At 41.4% G+C, this 18,621-nt stretch overlaps 3 protein-coding genes and 1 non-coding gene across 5 annotated transcripts in view; all 4 read left to right on the top strand.

The window, feature by feature from the left end:
• pik3c2a (phosphatidylinositol-4-phosphate 3-kinase, catalytic subunit type 2 alpha) overlaps nt 1–2,533 on the top strand; it is a 48,079-nt gene extending 45,546 nt beyond the window's left edge. For both annotated transcript variants that reach the window (XM_071491555.1, XM_071491565.1), the window contains exons 32-33: nt 106–231; nt 411–2,533. In XM_071491555.1, the coding sequence (XP_071347656.1) occupies nt 106–231; nt 411–593 (309 nt within the window). In that variant the 3' untranslated portion in view covers nt 594–2,533. The remainder of the gene's footprint in view (nt 1–105; nt 232–410) is intronic.
• A 1,147-nt stretch (nt 2,534–3,680) lies between these two features.
• Nucleotides 3,681–7,300, top strand: rps13 (ribosomal protein S13). Its single transcript, XM_071491774.1, has 6 exons — nt 3,681–3,789; nt 4,276–4,324; nt 4,428–4,506; nt 5,508–5,677; nt 6,437–6,537; nt 7,226–7,300. The coding sequence occupies exons 1-6, from the start codon at nt 3,767–3,769 to the stop codon at nt 7,257–7,259; spliced, it is 456 nt and encodes a 151-aa protein (XP_071347875.1). The 5' UTR covers nt 3,681–3,766; the 3' UTR covers nt 7,260–7,300.
• On the top strand, nt 6,681–6,811 carry LOC139608598 (small nucleolar RNA SNORA19). The gene has a single exon (XR_011685059.1). It is a non-coding gene; the product is annotated as a small nucleolar RNA SNORA19 (small nucleolar RNA).
• Nucleotides 7,301–7,454: 154 nt separating the features above from the next.
• LOC139629241 (uncharacterized) lies at nt 7,455–12,663 on the top strand. The gene is made up of 3 exons (XM_071491763.1): nt 7,455–8,825; nt 9,422–10,770; nt 11,725–12,663. Exons 1-3 carry the CDS (start codon nt 8,663–8,665, stop codon nt 11,932–11,934), a joined length of 1,722 nt encoding a protein of 573 aa, XP_071347864.1. The 5' UTR covers nt 7,455–8,662; the 3' UTR covers nt 11,935–12,663.
• The last annotated feature ends 5,958 nt before the right edge of the window (nt 12,664–18,621 follow it).

Below are 18,621 nucleotides of genomic sequence, written 5' to 3'. Positions count from 1 at the left end.
GATTTAATGCGTGTCCAGAGATGCTGCTTTGACAGTTATACTGTTTAATTCTTCTTCTGTTTATTGAACTGTTGTCATACTATTAATCCGTCTTCTGCCCTTCAGGTTTCTGAAGATGGAACAGATCCCAACCCGTATGTGAAAACCTACCTGCTTCCAGATCCACACAAGACTTCCAAACGCAAGACAAAGATCTCGAGGAAAACCAGGAACCCTACTTTCAATGAGATGGTGAGATCATGAATGTCATCACCTCCCTTTATATATTTATAGCTCCTGAACTCTAGAATGGGTTTGGTTTTAGAGATTCCTTCCTTTTAAGCTTTAGTTTTGATAAGAGCATGTGGTTAAATGGGTCAGAGTCCAAGGTGCAGACTCTTTTCTCACTTTGTCATCCTTTCTCTTCACAGCTGGTGTACAGTGGCTACAGCAAAGAAACCCTGGGCCTGCGGGAGCTTCAGCTGAGCGTGCTCAGTGCTGAGTCGCTGCGTGAGAACTACTTCCTGGGCGGCATCACGCTCAGACTCAAAGACTTTGACCTCAGCAAGGAGACGGTCAAGTGGTACAAACTTACGGCCGTCCCCTACTTCTAACCCCCGACCTACGCCTCCCTGAAGCCGTGAACAACTCTCCAGACAAAAGCTGCATTCACATCATATGGGAAAGGCAGCAGATGCGGCCTTACTTGAAAATACTGGTCCCCCCAGCTTTCAGTTCATAAAAATACAACTTCAGAACTTGGGGGTCTGGGCACGGACCCTCATTTTTTCTAGGTATTTCTGACATAATCTAATCTGAATATAAGCAGTGATATTTTAATTTCAAATCTAACAAACCAAGTGGACCATTCAGTTCACATGGATCATATTGTAATTAGTTTTCTTAATCATAGCGGGATGCAGCTGTGCTTATTGCAGAAAAACATTTATCACTAAGTACATATGTGTTGTATGTAACTGATGCATCTGCAGAATTTCATCATGCCATCCTCACAGCTTCAAACAGGGTTGAAGACCTCTAAGTCACAGCTTGTGACCATCATCATGTTGCCTCGGAGGTTATTCCCATATGACATGAATGCAGAATAAAAACTCCCTCAGACACACCCACACAGGACGACTGAACAGGCCGAATCATGCACCCCCAAACAGGATCCAGCTCCACTCTTCACTATTTCTCTCTCCCTCTTTTAACTAATCAAGATTGTTTCTGTGACAAACAATCTCCACTTATTTTGTCTCTTATTTTCCTAAACTATAACGAAGAGGTGTAATGTTTTGTACATTTTGATATTAGAGGACCAAAACGGCTTACTTACAGAAGAGTATATATAGATTGACACATTTATTTTTTAAGGAATAGAAAGGGGGCTCATTTTTACATTTTCCGTGTTTATTTTCTATATAGACAACTAGGAGGCATCAGGGTTTCCTGCTTTGCAACAGAAACTTCTTCCAACACACCAGTAAATTCCAGTAAATCAGCAGTGACCTTATGATTTCCCAAGAAAGTGCCAAAATTAATGAGAAGGACGGCAAATCAAACCACTCTCCCCAACAGGGAGCTGAACAGGGTGCCTTTGTTTGTGCTCACAATCTCTTTTTAATGCTCGACTTGGCCTTATTGCTATATATATTTTATTAACAATGTGATATGTCCTTATTAAAGAAGAATCTATATTCTGTAAAGCTATATCAGTAGTTCTTCCAGAGCAGGTTTTTTTTGTAACAGTGGACTGCCACTAAATGCACACTACCAGGTCTTTCTCTCATGGTTTTACTTGACTATTTTCACACAGCACACCTTAAAGGGGAATTTGCATCATAAGCTTTGGAACACGCTCTTGTCTGTGCTCTGGATGAAGAGATTATGGTTGCCCAAAAACGCTGATCCTATGTCTGTTTGGCGCTTCCTTCAGGTGGTTCGAAACCACAATGCAGACTTGTAGATTGCAGTTTAGGAACTGAGTCTGGACATGAGGCTGTTTCAGCTCAGGCAGCAATACCACACTCACTCCCAGTGCCTAATAGTGGTGTAATGACGCCGTGATGAGTAACTGGCCAAATGGTTAGCAATAACTTAAACTGCCAGTGAAGTCCAGATGCAGTCAGGTTTTCATGATATTTAAGTGAGAAAAAGCAAACTGAACACAGATCAGTGATAAAAAGGCAACTTAAACTTAAACATCTTCATAAAAAGGGAACAAGATCCTGAGCAAGAAATTAGCTGCTTTCCTCTCCACTCGCTAACTATAAATCTAAAGTTGTTGTTAATGTTTAATAAAGAAATTATGAATTTATCTGAAAAGTTTTTTAAGAGAAGATCTACAAGACAATTATGATTTAAGAGCAACACTCACAGTATAAATATTAGTGACTTGATCCACTCTTTTAGTGACTGTACAAAGAAAGCAAGCAGAGTTTGTATTAACATGGCCAGTTATTTATTCTTAATTGGTGACCTGTAATCTGAATGGATCAGTGTGTACTGTAATCCCTCTTTCCTAAAGCAAATTAAATGTTTTTGGAACAAATATGACGTGACTCTTGTTTCCGTTGTGTAAAATGTGTTGAGTGAACATGAGGTTTGTATTCATTCAAACCTCTTTACATGATATAACTACAATACCCATGAATTGGCTGCTTCATTAGTGCAGGTGTGAGTTCAGCAAAATAAAAGCTGATTGTATTTAAATAATCATCTACATTTAACCAACAGATCAACCTGGTGCAGTCACAACTCAAGTGCTCCATGGCTTAATTGTGAGGAAAGGATGCTGGGTGTGTCCCTTCAATGTTTTTTTTTTTGTTTTTTTTTATTGAAAGTTTAGTTCTGCTATGGCTCAAGGGCATAAATCTGCATACCCACGTCTGACTCAGGTGTGAAATTTAAACATTTGTATAGTCTTTAAACCTTGTATGAGCTCAGACTGATAAGAACATTGCCAGATGACATTTTAGAGCCATAGGCACCATCTGTCATCCTGATGCCAGAGTATGACTTGGCCACAGCTTCATTGTTTGTCAGTTGGCATATCACATTTATTAAATAGATATTTAAGAAATGAGCACATTATGTGCACAGTATAATTGATTGGGGTTTAGGTGTACATTTTAACAGGGCTATTGTACAAGATAAACCCTCAAATCTAGATACTTATATACTATATATTTATATATTATATAAATGTTATATTACAGGCTGTCCAGGATAAATAACAATGTGGGTCCCTCCTAATATCCTTGCATTGAGTGCAGATTGATCGGCAAAAATTGCAATTTCCCCAATTTTAAAACTAAATCTGTAACACAATGAAGAAAAATAAAGGGGTCTGAATACTTTCTGAAGCCACTGTATTTTTATTTTCTTTTCGATGTGGGTAGTAATCTGAAATATACATGGGAATACAGACTGCAGACTCATTACTGCCAGTTTATTTAGTCTATTACTGGTCTATCCGAGGGAAAATTACTTTTATTTTAAATATGTGTCAGAAAGCCTGTAGTCCAGACTTTCTAAATCTGTTGGCAGGACTGAATACCTCAGCAGTGAATCCCTCCACAGGAAAATCTAATTCTAATTTTGATAATTTACTTATTTCCTTAGTTTTTACACACAGAGTAAACATCTAAAAACTCAACAATCTATCTTGAATGCGTTTGGCGGCGTCCGTGACGCTCCGGCCTGCGTCATTGCGTCACTTCCGACGCAGGCGCAAAATACCATCTTCTGTCGCGTGTGCGGCCTCTCTTCCTCCACCGCCATCATGGGTCGCATGCACGCTCCCGGGTGAGCCCTCTTTTTATCATTTTAAGTTATTATTCTGCTCAGCGAGGTCGGTTTTTATGGCGGGATATTACTTTTAAAGCTGTTATGAATGGCTGTGGACCAAATTGAGTTGTTTAATTCTTCCCAGAATCGAGAAAATGACTTAAATACTTGCACCCTCACAATCGACATCCACCTCCGGCTCGTTAGCTAGCGTTAGCTCACCACGATGCCTAATGTCCAAAGTAAGGACAGTAATATATTACACACTAACAGCCCAAATATAATGCTTGCCTGCATTTGATGAAATCAAGCCACTGTAACGTAATGAACTTGACATTAGTGAGCTCGAGTATGAAGCTAACATTAGCCGGGCCTCGTTAAAACTAAGGTTTTCATTGACGCTAGAAACAGTTTTCTTCTTTCTGTGTGAAACTTGGCCATAATGTGACTTTAAGCTTCTCCGTCAAACTGCCAGAGTGTCTAACTGGTCTCTATTTTCTGCAGAAAGGGCTTGTCCCAGTCAGCTCTGCCTTACAGGCGCAGTGTTCCCACTGTAAGTATACAGACACGATGTGGACTACTGTCGCTGGAAGACATCAATGATAATATTTCTGTACCTATTTTTCAGTCGGTAATTATTTAAACGTTATTTGCAGTGGCTGAAGCTCACATCTGATGATGTCAAAGAGCAGATCTTCAAGCTGGCCAAAAAGGGTCTGACCCCCTCTCAGATTGGTAAGTATTTCTATGTGGGACCCCAGGTCTAGAAATTAACTAATTTGATGATGTTTGCAGAAAAGTAACTTAACCACGTAATGTAGGTGTGTTGGCTGATGATTTCAGATCTTATTTGCTTGCTTGCTTCATACAGTGTCTGGGCACACACAGACGTCATATTGGCAGCAGAAATAACAATGATTTTCTGAAACAAATTACTCAAAGTTCGACTTCTGTAAAAACTCACCCTGTTTTGCATTTGCCAAAGGCAAACGAAGCTGCTCATTGCTTTTGAGTAATTCAAGTGGGGATACTGTTTGAATTTGAAAAACAAATGGGTTCATCCGCCCACAGGTGGTTTAGACCAAATGTCACACCACTTTAACAAATCAATGATCTCTATCATAGACCCAGTGTACACTCAGTTGGCAGGTGATTAGGTACACTTCACTAAACCTAATGTAGTAAATACATCAGTTTTGCAGTAAATCGTACCTTCATGAAGGTTATAATGTACAGTCTTATTAAAATGGTTATGTAGAGGTGTTGATCATTTGGGAAGATGTAGTTTGTGGTGCTGTTGATCTGTATTGCATTATATAGAGGTGTTTCCAGACCACATTAAAAGAGCAAAATGTGCAACATCTTTTCTCTAGTACTCGCATACTGAAGTAGACTCACCAAGACACCTTTTTCAGCTGTGCACTGTTTATGTATCAAGGGTAACAGAAAGTACAATTAGGAATCTTTCTGGCACAACTACACAAGTTGAGTCATTGACTCGAACTGTTAACAGCAATCACTACAAACCTTTCATTGGTTTCCCTTTTGCTTTTGAAACATACATCAGTTGGGTTAGATGGAAGTAGGTGATGCCCAAAGTTTAGCTATTGACTTGTATTTGTTTAGTGTTTTATTTTAGTGTTTGTTAGAAAGAAGCTTGTATGACAAATGAGGAAAGCAAACTGTTTGTGCTCTTGTGAGCAACATATAGTGTCTTTGTTTGTCACCTTGTGTAGGTGTGATTCTGAGGGACTCCCATGGTGTGGCCCAGGTACGTTTCGTCACTGGTAACAAGATCCTGAGGATCCTCAAGTCCAAGGGTCTGGCCCCTGACCTGCCCGAGGATCTCTACCACCTCATCAAGAAGGCTGTGGCGGTCAGGAAGCATCTGGAGAGAAACAGAAAGGTATAACAAGACTAGACCCCAAACCTGGGTGAAATATGAGCCTATTTGTGGTTTTCATTTGGTGTCTGGTATAGTTTGCTGCTACCTACAGCTGTGTGAAGGTCAATTCATGGTTTCTGCGTCTGCATGTCCAGAAGAGTCTGCGCAATGTAAATATCATCTGCCTAAGCTTGTAAAAGTCGGCTGACGTCCCCATGCAGCCCTGCACCTCTTTAATGTACTGTTGATTTCCAGTCCTTGATACTATTATGTTCAGATTACACACACTTTTCTTCTTTTGACCTTTTAATCAACTAAATAGAACAATGAAGGGAGCTCTTCCTCTTGCTGTCAGGAGGCCGCAGTCGTGTTTTTTAGTGCGCATGTGTGGAATGCATCAGTGCACACATACCTCTGATTGTAGCATGAATAGAAGCGCTGTCATGTCTGCAGTGCATCACAGGGGAAGCAGAAACCATGAACTGACCCCACTGCATTAGTTTTTTGGGTAAATTTCCACACATTATCTCAGTGACTAGTTTAAAAAAAAAAAAAAGTTTACATAATTTGTAGGTGCCACCAAATGTTTGCAAATTGTGCACCATAACTTTGATTAGTTTTGAGCCAGTTACTGAATTCTGTCGAATTTAAAGTTTGGGTATTTTTTCATGGGTCTTGGGCATCTGTAGTTTGAGGTTTGCATGGATGCAGTCACATGATCAGGAATGAATTTAAAATGTCCACGTCTCACACCATGACATTTTGTTACTGTACTTGCAGGACAAGGATGCCAAGTTCCGCCTGATTCTTATTGAGAGCAGGATCCACAGGCTGGCCCGTTACTACAAGACCAAGAGAGTACTGGCCCCCAACTGGAAGTAGTAAGTATTGTTTATGTGGCTATGTGGTTTTACCATCTGCCAGGTTGTTTAGAAGTAAGACTCGTTTAATGCTTCTATTCCCAAAAGTCAATTTCATGTTTGTTATGGAAAAAAAACAACTATTTTTTCCATGTGGACTTCATATGCACAATTCATTGTCCTGCTCTTCTCATTATTGAGAGTAGTGATATTTCTGTTGTGCCAGAAAAAAGATGGAGGTAAATTAGCAGAGTGGCTCTTTGGTGCCACCTCTGCCAGTCCCCTTCATACAATGAAATTACATATTTTCCTCAGTATTCATTTACATTTTAGGCCTTAGACTACCAGCTACTCCAGAGTTTAATTTTTGATGTCATCATAAAAGTGTAGCTGCAGATTTTTGTGTTAAATGTATTTGTTAATAACTGAAAGTCCTGTGGGCCACTATAAGTGTAAACTGGTTTTATATAAGCAGATACTGAAGGGTGATATAATAAAACACAGTTGTAATGATAGAATGTCCTTGCAAGAGAACTGTTGGCCAATACTGTACATTATAACATACATTATCAGCTTCCAACGACATAGCAAACATTTCGTACAGGTTTTTATGCTGCTTAGAAATGCTTTTGAAGAGTTGCCATGTTATGCACTGGTTGTAATTTTGAGGAGTGCTCCCTCTAATGGTTGGTTTTCTTTCTGTTTGCAGTGAGTCCTCTACAGCTTCTGCTCTGGTGGCATAAACATACACTTTTTGGATAAATAAAACAATTTAAATTGGAAATGTGTTCCTGTCTTTTTTATATTGCTATGATATATTATCTTTTTGTTTTGTTTACAATACAATTCGATATCTAGCAATATCTTCTGGTAAAGTGACCAAACCATTGTTTGGCCTCAGTGGTGGAAAGTAACTAAGTACATTTACTCATGTACTGTACTTGAGTACAATTTTGAGATGATACATGAATGTTTCAATTTTATACTACTTCACAAATTAATATTTTAGCTATTAGTAACTTTTAATAAGACTTAACATTTAAGAAATGTCATTAAATCAGTGGTCTCCAAATACTTTGATGCGTGACAAGTGACAAAAACAGTGTATTTGGGGCTCATTGGCATTTGCTTTTCCACTAGCGTGATTTCACCGAATTTTAAAGATGTTTTCAAACTGTAACCGTGGTTTCATTGAAATAACTCCAACATTTGACAACGAAATCAAACAGAAAAGTAGAAACTTGTAGAAAAGTGAAACTAAGTAAATGTAAATTTCTCCCAGGTTTGTTTTCTACTTCATCATCTCACAACCCCTTAGATCTATCTTGTGACCCTTTGCAGGGGCCATTGTTTCAATAGTGTTATCGATCTAAGAATAAATCAGTCATAGATGACATTTTACTGCAAGAGTACTCTTATTTTGCTAATAATACATTTTGTACTTAAATATGATTCGGAATGATCCTGTTATGGTTATAATGAATTACTGTGAAATATTGATGTTGATCATTTTTCTGTAGGACCTGAGTTGTTCCGCCGCTGTTTTATAAGAAGACCGCTTCTGTTTGCGGTAATGTTGACTTTCAGTGAAGACAGTTCTTGGACAGTAAAACAAGCTCCTCTCTCTGATGGATTTTTGTGAAAAGCTCCCCTCATTTCTTAACATAGCGCTAATTTCGATTTCAGATGCTTTTCTTGATCTACTCAACGTGAGGAGCTATAGAAAGGGTTCTCCTGGGAGCCCGGGAAATTACGGGCACTTTCCGTGCGTCATGCGTTACGCAATCTGAGGGCGGGGCCTTTGCTGAGTGACAGCCCTCTGTCCAATCACAGCGCGGCATGACATCAGGCGTGTTTATTTTAAGAGGTGGTCTCTGCAATAGTGAGACATTCACCTCTACTACAACACCGACAACACACGATTGAGAACATGGAGAAAATACATGAGAACATTTGACGAAGGAGATCGAAAAATGGCACAGACTTGCCGGAAAATGAAGCGACAGCACATCTATGATTATCTGTCACCGACAAATACGCGAAATCTGTTGGTTTTCGACGAGGAATACCAGAATACGTGAGGATCTTTCATAACATTACCGCCACAATCCAAGAACGGGAGGGGAGGACAGAAGAGAGACAAAAAATGGCTACGACGGTTGGTACCGACAGAGGTCCCGAACGGACGGCGATGGAGAGGTTCGGTAGCGGAGGGATGGCGCTTCTGCCTTGGACCAAACAGATGCTCACCGTGATGTGGGAACAGCTTCGGCTGCTGGTTCAGGTCATTTACTACACCTTCATGTCAGGTAAGAGAAAAAGAAGTTAGAACAAAGCCTGTTGTACGCGGTTCGCTTTAAGCCCCTCACTACTGTGGCAAAGTTCAACCGTCGTGATGTGTTCACTGTAACTTGAAAATTAAGTGACCGTTACTCTCCTGTTTATGAGCATCGCAAACGACATAACGTAAATTAACAATAAAAAACAATAGCTCTGATAAAAACTTTACTCTTACTCTGTCCGTAGTGTTTCGTCGTGTTTACGTCCTCTTCTAGTTAATGTGCTATCTCGGTTATATTCCCTGTAAGGTGATGTCCCTGTAGCGCCCAATAGTGACTTACAAACATTGTAAGCTTGTTATGTTATGAATCTTGAAGTACAGTTCTGCTGCAGGAACTGACAGTACAGTAGAGTCAGGCTGTAAACGTCAGTCAGCCACAGCACACTGCCTTCCTACATCATAACATCAGAGGATGAATGAGAAAACACACTCGCACATTAATGGTTCTTTGCCCCAACCAAAGGACAGACAGTTGACCTAATCATCGAGAATAAACACTATACAGAGTGATCATCTCATCTGAATTTCACACCCTTGTAACACTCTTGTTTTTTATCTCCCCAGTTTTCCAGATGTTCAGGTTTGAGGTCCACGTGAGAATCACAGACGAGACGGGTCAGCACATCCAGCACATGAGCACAGCAGCAAAGCCAGCTGAATCCTTCCTGTTCTCCTCGTTGTTTGACGGAGACAACGGAGTCATGGTCGGCGGTTCAAATCCCCTCTCTAACTTCTGTGCTGACGTTGGTGACCCCTTCACTGGGAAATCCACTGCTGAGGCCCTACTGTCCAGTCTGCGCGCTGACGACCTGTGCTGCGGACTAGTGGACGACTTTGTGTCCAGAACAGCTGGGAAAGAAGAGAGCATCTTCCTGGGACACCAGTCCACCTGGAAAATGGGCTTCCCTGGTGACTGGAACATCTTTGTATCAAGCAGCGACAGCTCTAGTTCAAACGAGGCCTGCCATAAAAGTAGTGAGAAAGTCTGTAAGCAGGATATTACACAGGAGAAAGTTTTCAAACAGGACACTTCAGAAGAGGAGAGAAGCTGTCACTGGAGTAGCGAGGAAGACCAGAACGTAGCAGAATTTGACAGTGAGGAAAGTAAGGCGCTGTGGGAGTCTCTGTCAAAATCTAGTGATCCGTACAACCCCTTCTTTTTCTCTGCGTGTATTTCAACAAACACAAACATGGGGAAAAGTAAAAGCGACAGCAGTGATGCTGACCTCATGTCAGTGAGCAAGGCCAGCAAGGAGATGGTGGGTTCCCGAGGCCTGAATATCTGGGTCAGTCGCTCTGACAGCGAGAGCAGCTGGGCCAGTTCAGACGGTTCGAGCCCCGACATTGACAAGGAGGAGAGCGAGAGGCTTTGGGAGTTCTTCAGCAGTCCTGCAGACCCCTACAATCCCATGTGCTTTACTGCTAGCACAGTCAGCAGCACGTCTCCTCAAACCCCCACCACAGTCTCTAAACAGGAGGCCTCACTTCCTGCACTAGCCTGCAAGTCAGACACAGACACCGATGAGAAGGACAGCAGCTTTCCTCCTTCATCTGAGGACGATGAAGAAGAGCTGCTGTGGAAATCTCTCTGCCACAAGAACGACCCGTTCCACCCTCTCAACTTTCAGGCCTGCCTCCAGAGCTCCCCAACAACTGCACTCCAGTCTGAGAAAGATCCAGATCCCCTTGATGTCCACCACATGAAAAGTCCACCCACAAAGGGCAAGAAATGTGAAAAAGAGGCAAAATCACCCCGAAAATCCAGAGCTACCAAGCCCTCTCTTCCAGAGAGGCCATTCAGGCATCACTCCCATCCAGACACAACGCTGGTGCCCTGGAAAAGACCTGGACAAACACCTCAGTCACCTCCAGAAGAGACGAAGGAGAGAAGGGCCAGCACCACCCAGAAAAAGGTGATTATCTAAAAAGGTCTGTGCCTAAAGTGCCAGACAGGAGTAGATGAGTCATTAAATGAGACCCCTGTTGAGTTTTAAATAAAAATAGACTACTCTCTAAATACTGCAGGGCACTGAATTAGGCTTAGATACAGTATTCAGCTTTATTCTGCTGTAGACTGAATAGCTTAAATTGAAAGCAGTGTAGACTGTTTGAAAAACATGTTTTGAGATATCATGTGAGTACAATTTCTACAGTATCTTAAAAACTAAGTACAGCCTTGTCTTTAGGTCCTTTAGGTTCCTCAGTTTCACTGGCCCAAGTAAATACTAAAGAGCATGTGATCCCATGTTTTAAGTTAGCACATTAATATCACTAGGGAGTGTCCTCTGCTGACTGTTGGAACTTCTTGTGAGACTGAGGGTCAAAGATAAGGGTTAGTTCCTGCCGCAGCTGACACACACACACACACTCACACACTCACTCTACTGTACAGTGTGTTAAGCTGAGTTGTTTGTTGTTGATTAGCAACGCTGCTGGTCGTCATGACTAAGCTAGTCATGTGACTCCAGCGAGTCAGCAGAGAGTTTGACTTCCACATGGACTAAAAGAAGTTGCAGCAGTATTGCAAAGCCATTTGAAAACCTTGTCAATTCATGCTCTGTTACATCAGACTGAAAAAATAAACCCTGAGGCAGAAAAACAATTTCACAGTCTGGTCCTGGATACACGTCTGTCCGAGAGGTGTCAGTGCTGGAAAGTACCTGATCTCTCTTTTTTAAAGTGGAGGGTATTTTTCATATTTAATCATCTTTAATCATTAACCATCTTTTTAGCTGGCCTTTAAAAACCCCTTTATTTGAATAAGTAGCTGGTTATAAACCCAACAGAAATGTATATAAATATCAGTATTTTAATAAAATGTATTGAATTACATTTTTACATTTTTTTTGCTGTCTATTGGATTTCAGGTGCACTTTTCTCCTCTTGTTAAAGTCCATGTCATGCAGACGTGGCCGTTTGCTCGACAGGCGTCTCGTAAAGGACACTGGGAAGAGATGGCACGAGACCGGGACCGCTTCCGACGGCGGATCCAGGAGACAGAACAGGCCATCGGCCACTGCTTCACCCAGCCCCACAGAGAGAAGATGCGGGCGTACCTGGACGGTGCCTTGAAATAAATCAAAGTCCTGAACACTGAATGTTTTATTTCCTTTTTTGGATGAGAACTCGTGATTGGTTGCAATGCAACAGTGATTCTGACTTAGGCCAATTAGAAATTTGATGTTAGGCCAACTTTAATGTTCGGTGTCAAGTTGAACAACTTTGTACCTCAACAGGTTTTATACATTGTGTGACTGTTGCACTGATTGACACTTTTCTCATATTAACCTCAGCATTACTGTGTGGAATGTTGTTTTTGTATGCCTTATACACTGACCTAGTAATGTAACTTATTTATGCCCTATGGAGCTTGTCATTTATTTTTAACTGTTTTTCTGTGTTTTTATATGTGTGAAGAAACCACAGTGGTGAGTCTAGAAAAAAGTAGATGATGATATCATTAAAAGCAGAGCTTTACAGTACAAAGTGTTTTGAAAAGTTTTATTTAAGCATGACGGATACATATCACAAGTCCTGGTCATCCTGGTCCTGGCTTTTTAGTTCTAGATATTTATGTTTTTGTCTTGTATTTTTTTATGATGGCACATATCGGCCTTTCAGCACTGAATGTGATGATGGATGTTTTTATCATTATTATATTGACTGCAAAGATTCAAACACTTTGTCCTTTGTGACTCACTCAGCTTCTCATGGTAACATCATGTAGCTGAAAATATCTCAAAAATAATCTGTAGCTAATTTGTCAGTAGGTGCTTTGTCAAATAAATAAAATGTGTTCTACTGTATCACTGTCTTGTGTTCTGCAGTTGTCACATCCCGGCTAAAGCTTGGACAGAAAGAGGAGTCGTAACTTAGAGTAGATGTATTCTGCTTAACTAAAAGCAAACCAAACAACACGCTGCATGTTTACTTTGGTTTACATGCAAATTACTTGTCTATCTGCCATTTCCTATCACAAGGTCTCAGACGCATGTAAACAACACACACAAGGTCAAATTTCTCAGTGGGTTTGTTCTGGTCTACCCATGCGATGGTGCACAGAGCCACTGCAGCAGCAGCCTCTTGTTAGAGCTCCTGTTTAGGAAATGTCTGTATAAAGGGCAGAAAAGATGAGACAAAATCAATTCAGATGTCTTCAAGACCGAATTTTATAACATGCAAAAAAAAAAGTGTTTGTTGTAAAAGCTGTCTGTGAATAGCTGATACTGTTGAAATGCTGCATTACCACAGTCACACAGCCACAGGCTGTCATTAGACTCTTCTTCACCTTCTCAAAGTAACCATCAGGGGATTTGAAGTGACATAATGTAAGGCTGCACCTTCAACCTCACTTTAGTCAAACAAATCCGTTTGACCTCTCACCCTGTTTGGACACACCCAGTGGGAGCGGTGTGGGTGCAGGTTTCCAGGTTTCCTCGGTACAGAGTAACCAGAGTTCACATCTGTCTGTAGCTTCCACCTGCAGTGAGACAGAGGTATCTGCAGAACATGCTTTGCTTTGTCAGTGCTCTACCCTCACTGTCCTGTATCCTCCATGTCAGCACTGATCTGATGATTTGAAGGTTATAACTCATCTAGATGTAGCAACCATTATTTCAACATCATTTCAGTGGCTATTTTCAGCCTGTAGTCAGCCTGTCCGTCTGCACATTGAGATGTTGCTATTTGTGCTGTTGAAATAACAATTATATGTGTAACCAAAACATCTACATTCACAAAATCTGTGCTCCCTGGGTTTTACAGTGTGTTAATGTGTTTTTGCTCCATCTCATGTCCATCAAATATTTAAGATCCACTTTAATGTGTGCAGCTAGTGCTCAGAAACCCTCTCTGATCATGGGTTTTTTGCTTTGTTCATCCACCCCAACCCTTTCCTGCTCCCTCATCGTTCCCTCCTCATGTACCCAGTCTCTCTCTCTTTTTTTCTCTCTCTCCTTCACACACACACACACACACACACACACACAGGAGCTCATAATTTCCCTGAGGGCTGCGAGTCTCCGTGCAGATTTGAGTGCTGTAAGGCTGTCGTAAGACAAGGGTTAAAAACACCAAGAATGATGAAATGACTTTCCTCAGGGATGAAATCAATTAGCAGGTCTCCGATGCCCCCCCCCCCCCTCCCCCCCCACACACACACACACACACACACACACACACACACACGCACACACCATGGTGCAAAGGTGAGCAATCACTGACACTGTTGCTGTATCAACCGAGCCGTGGGTCTTTTGGTGATGTTGCCCCCCCCCACATGTTGTTCATGTAATAATTGATCTCCTGCTGGTCATGCACACTGACAAAAAACAAGGTTGTTTGTTGAGGTGAGTGGTTTGAAAAATAGCTCAAATATTCATTTAATCTTTTAATATGTGAAACGAGTTTAGTTTGGTTTCCTTGTAATATTAATGACTTGAAGCATTTGATTTATCTCACAGCATCATGGAGCGTCTGTGCACCACCAGTCGAGCCTGTTGTTGCTTTAGATCTCTGCTCCGGTACGAAGCAAGAAAACCATTTTTAGGGAACAGTTTTCAATAATTTAAAAGTCTGAATCCTATTCCATCAAACTGAGAATAGATAAAACATCTAACCAGACATTCAAACACCTGGTCCAGTCCAGACGTCCTGAGGTTTTATCTGGTCATATGTATGGAAATATAAAGGTTAGGCCAGCATGAAACAAAGAAATGTCAAATATTAAAAAATATGTATCATGTTTATTGTTATCAAGATAAATGTAAAGGTTGTACATTTTGCAAAGCACTTTGAGGTTAATTTGTGATTTGGAGCTATAGAAATCATCTGAATTTTACCAGCTTTTAAGAACCTGAAATATTTCACTACTGACGTCTTCAGAGTTTGTCTTGCATTGTATTTGCAGCCATCGAAATGTGTGTTTTTCTTCTCCATGATACAAGCCTGAAGCCTGAGAACCATTTTTGTCAAGAGTGTAGACTTTCTATAAACTGTGCCGTTGCTCCACGGCTGAAGCTGACCTGATGACATCGGCTGTGAGCAAAACAAACTCTAATATCTGCTTTTCTTTGGTGTGTGAGGGTGGTGGTGTTTGTCCATCTGATCTCCCTCAGCCTGCCCTCCCTGGTTCTCATTTTGTTGTTGGTGAAAACACCACAAGGTGCCTTTATCCAGAGCTGGCTCACACTGAGTGAGCAGCAACGTTTGGTGTCCTGCTCAAGGGCACTTCAACGAGACACAGATGGTTATTGGAAGTGACTGAACCCTGTGACTTCTCAGTTACAGTCTGAATGCTCCACCGCCATTACACCCACTTTCCCCAGCCCATGTCCTTTCTCTCTCTTTTCTTTTGGACCCACTCCTCACTCTTTGTATCTTTGTCTCCATCATTCTCCGCCTCATCCTCTCCCTGTATCACCAGCTCTGTGGCCTAGACGACCCCGTCTCCAAGCAACCAGCAGGAGTGGCGAGGCGCTGAAAGGATTGCAGGTGATTGCAGCAGCGGCAGAATCAGCATCAGCAACAGCAGCAGCACTAGAGGCAGTGGGTTTTCAGCCACACACACACACACACACACACACACACACACACACACACACACACACACACACGTGGCTGCCCCTCTCACTCGCCTGCCAGAGAGGGGTATCTCTTGGGTCACAATTAACTGATGATGCAACCTACCAGCAGCTATTGTGTCTGACACCAGCTCATACAGACAGACTGCATGAAATGCAAAAGGCAACAAAGCTGCTCGTCCTGTATATTGTTCTGTACAAATACAAGAATAACCCCCTGATACTGAGTCTCACACTGTCCTGGCAAAATCCACTCCTCATTCATCTTTAATCTTTTTCATTCTGTTTATTTATACTTTCCTTTCATGGCTTCTACTTTCTACTTTGTACATCTAAACTATTTCTGCATGAATCACATTAAATCTGATCCAATGTTTACGTAAATTTGATATTTAAAACCCAAGAAGGATGAATGCTTTCACTTATATTTACCCGGTCTGGCTCAGGGATTAACACAGTGGACTTCAAGGTCCCTTGTGGGCCCTTCAAGTGGCTCCTGTGGCCCTCAGAAAAATAAGGGATGGTTTAGTTTCTTATTAAGAGACTGAATAAAAACAGCAATTAAAGAAAATGAATACCTGCCATCATTATAACCCTGAACCATTATCTCCCCCCAAAATGCAACTCATGCAAATAAGTATGTCTGAGCAGGAGTAATAAGCAGCAAGTGTGGTAAACACTGATCTACCCCAGCATATACTCATGAGGGTTAGTGTGTCTGACCAACACCCTACACACAGTACTGAGTGTTTGTCAGTGGTGAGTTTAAATGGGTGTAGTGTTTCATTTAAGCCACCGGGGGGACACACCTCTCCTCTGGTACGTGACCACACACACACACACACACACACACACACACACACACACACACACACACACACACAGTGTGTTTCTCAGGAATGACAGCAGGGAAAGGCCACAGAGTGCAATCATCACGTCAACGTTACTGTCCATCACTCTGCATGTGATTGTATTAGAGTCAGAATGATTGTGTCATCACTAAAGTTCAACTAAGAGGTCAGTTACTATGTCAAAAACAGCTGCCTCAACATGTCCTTCAAAACTCCGGATTACAAGTGGTATCAAAACCAGAGAGTAGTTTCATGCTTTATTGAAATGTGTATGTGAAATCTGTAATTCAAAATAGAAAATGCCCCCATTTACTTTCAAGGCTGGCATCACATATTTGGACCTTCCTTCCATACAGAGATGACCATATTTGGACATTCTGCATCAATCCTATATCAGTCTATAAAAAAACTGTCTACCCAGTGAGTAACTATGTGACTCTGCTCTGCCCTCATGTGGTGGACCTGAGAACATCACCATGAAGAATAAAAGGTTTTCAGTCCTCTGCTCTTCTTTTCTCCCTTAAATTCAGACCTGAGTTTGTAGTAACAAAGGTGGAAACAGCTGCAGTGAAATGTTTTTAACTTGATTCTCAGGTTTACCTGTGTCCTTCTGTATCCGTTAGAGCAAGCAGAGAAGAAGAAGACATGAATTTGTTTAACAACAGGAAACAGGGTAACTCATACAAAAGTTTAGAAAATGGCAACAAATAAAATGATATTTTCTGAATTTCCATCATTTATTGTTATGATTATTTCTTATAATTTGTTCAATGGCTTCAACACCCACGGCTCTACTGTTATAGATTGATTATGAAACTATGGGCCCCTGGGCACAGACATGTAAAAGGCCCCCCAGCCACTGGAGGCAAGGCTCCCAGACAGGGAGAGACATGAAATGGCCGTGTTACCATGTCGTATGTGGTGATTTTGTATTGTCTGCATCTGTTTTTACCTGTTTTGTGTGTCTTCCTGGCTGTTTTGCGTCTATTTTTCGGTCTTTTCTGAATCTCTTTGTGGTTGTTTTATATCTCTTTGAGGTTGTTGCATATTTCTGTGGTTGTTTTATGTCTAACTTTGGTTGTTTTGCATCTCTTTGTCATTGTTTTGTGTCTCTTTGTGGTGGTTTGTGTATATTTGTGGTTGTTTTGTGTCTCACTTTGGTTGTTTTGCTTTTTTAAATTTATTTTTATTTTTAGATATGTTGTCAGTGAAAAACAAGGCCCCCTGACCCCTTGGGCCCTTGGGCCCCTGGGCCCGGGCCTGAGAGGCCCATTCAGTAATCCATTCATTGATGATATAGAGGCAGTTGGAGACATGAAGTGTTGGATATGTGATGACAATAATATTAAAGAACACTTCAAAGGTGATGACACCAACCTTCCTGTATCCAGATCCTGTCTGTACCAGTGTGTGCTAAATGACTCTACTGAAAAGGGAGGAAAAAAAAGAAAAATCATGTAAACAGGAAAATCATCTTAGTTCAGCAGATTGAAACAGAACAACAATTACACTGTAATCCAATCCACTAAGCTGCTTTCAGGGGATTCCCTGCTCTGATCCGGCTGATGGAGCAGCTTCTATCTGTCCAGCAGCAGTGGCCAACATATTGAAGAACTGAGCTTATGATCACAAAGCCTCACACTGGAGTTTCTGGAGTTCCTGGGTTATGTGGGGAAGGATGGCAGGGCATTAGACCTGCTGTTGTTTTTGAGCAGGAACAAAGAGACAATTTGTTTAGGAATTTATCCAGCAGGGTTGTTAAAGTGTTTCATCAGACAAATGAGCACAGAGGTTTCTCAGCCCAGAGAGGAATGTGTGATCATCTGCTAAAATTAAAACGAGCTTTCCATGTGACGTGACTGCCGTGTTCAGTCTGTTAGTCAGCGTGAACAAACAAAGCTCTTGAATGACTGATGGTCAAATTAGTTGCTCTGTTGTCATTCATCACAGTCCATCATCCTCATACAAAGCCATCATGAGTGAGGAAAGAGCGTGAACAGCAAAGGGGAAGAGCTCAAAGTCCAACAGACAAGAGGCTGTTCTGTCGATTCATTGCACTATAATAAGTTCACCACCACTAGCTGTCAATAAAGCCTCTAATATCCACCATCAATATAAAACAAAAAAAATCATGACTGACCTTTAACTCACACTTTATTTGAGTCAGTTTAACATGTAGACACAGCTGCTGCTGCTGCAGCTGCACATTATTAAAAGCTCCACACATGCTCCAGATCTCATCTATCAAATAGCTGCAGTCAGTTTGAAAAGTACTGTGCGTCGACTTTTGCTGTGATTTGCCAGAGCTGGAAGATATTGGCTGTGACTCAAC

This window comes from Trachinotus anak, unplaced genomic scaffold (genome assembly GCF_046630095.1).
Source record: "Trachinotus anak isolate AG129_WGS33_773 ecotype Australia unplaced genomic scaffold, CSIRO_AGI_Tana_v1 ptg000002l, whole genome shotgun sequence".
Taxonomy (NCBI): Eukaryota; Metazoa; Chordata; class Actinopteri; order Carangiformes; family Carangidae; genus Trachinotus; species Trachinotus anak.
The sequence above is the reverse complement of the archived record's forward strand: the minus strand, read 5'-3'. Positions and strand labels throughout refer to the sequence as shown.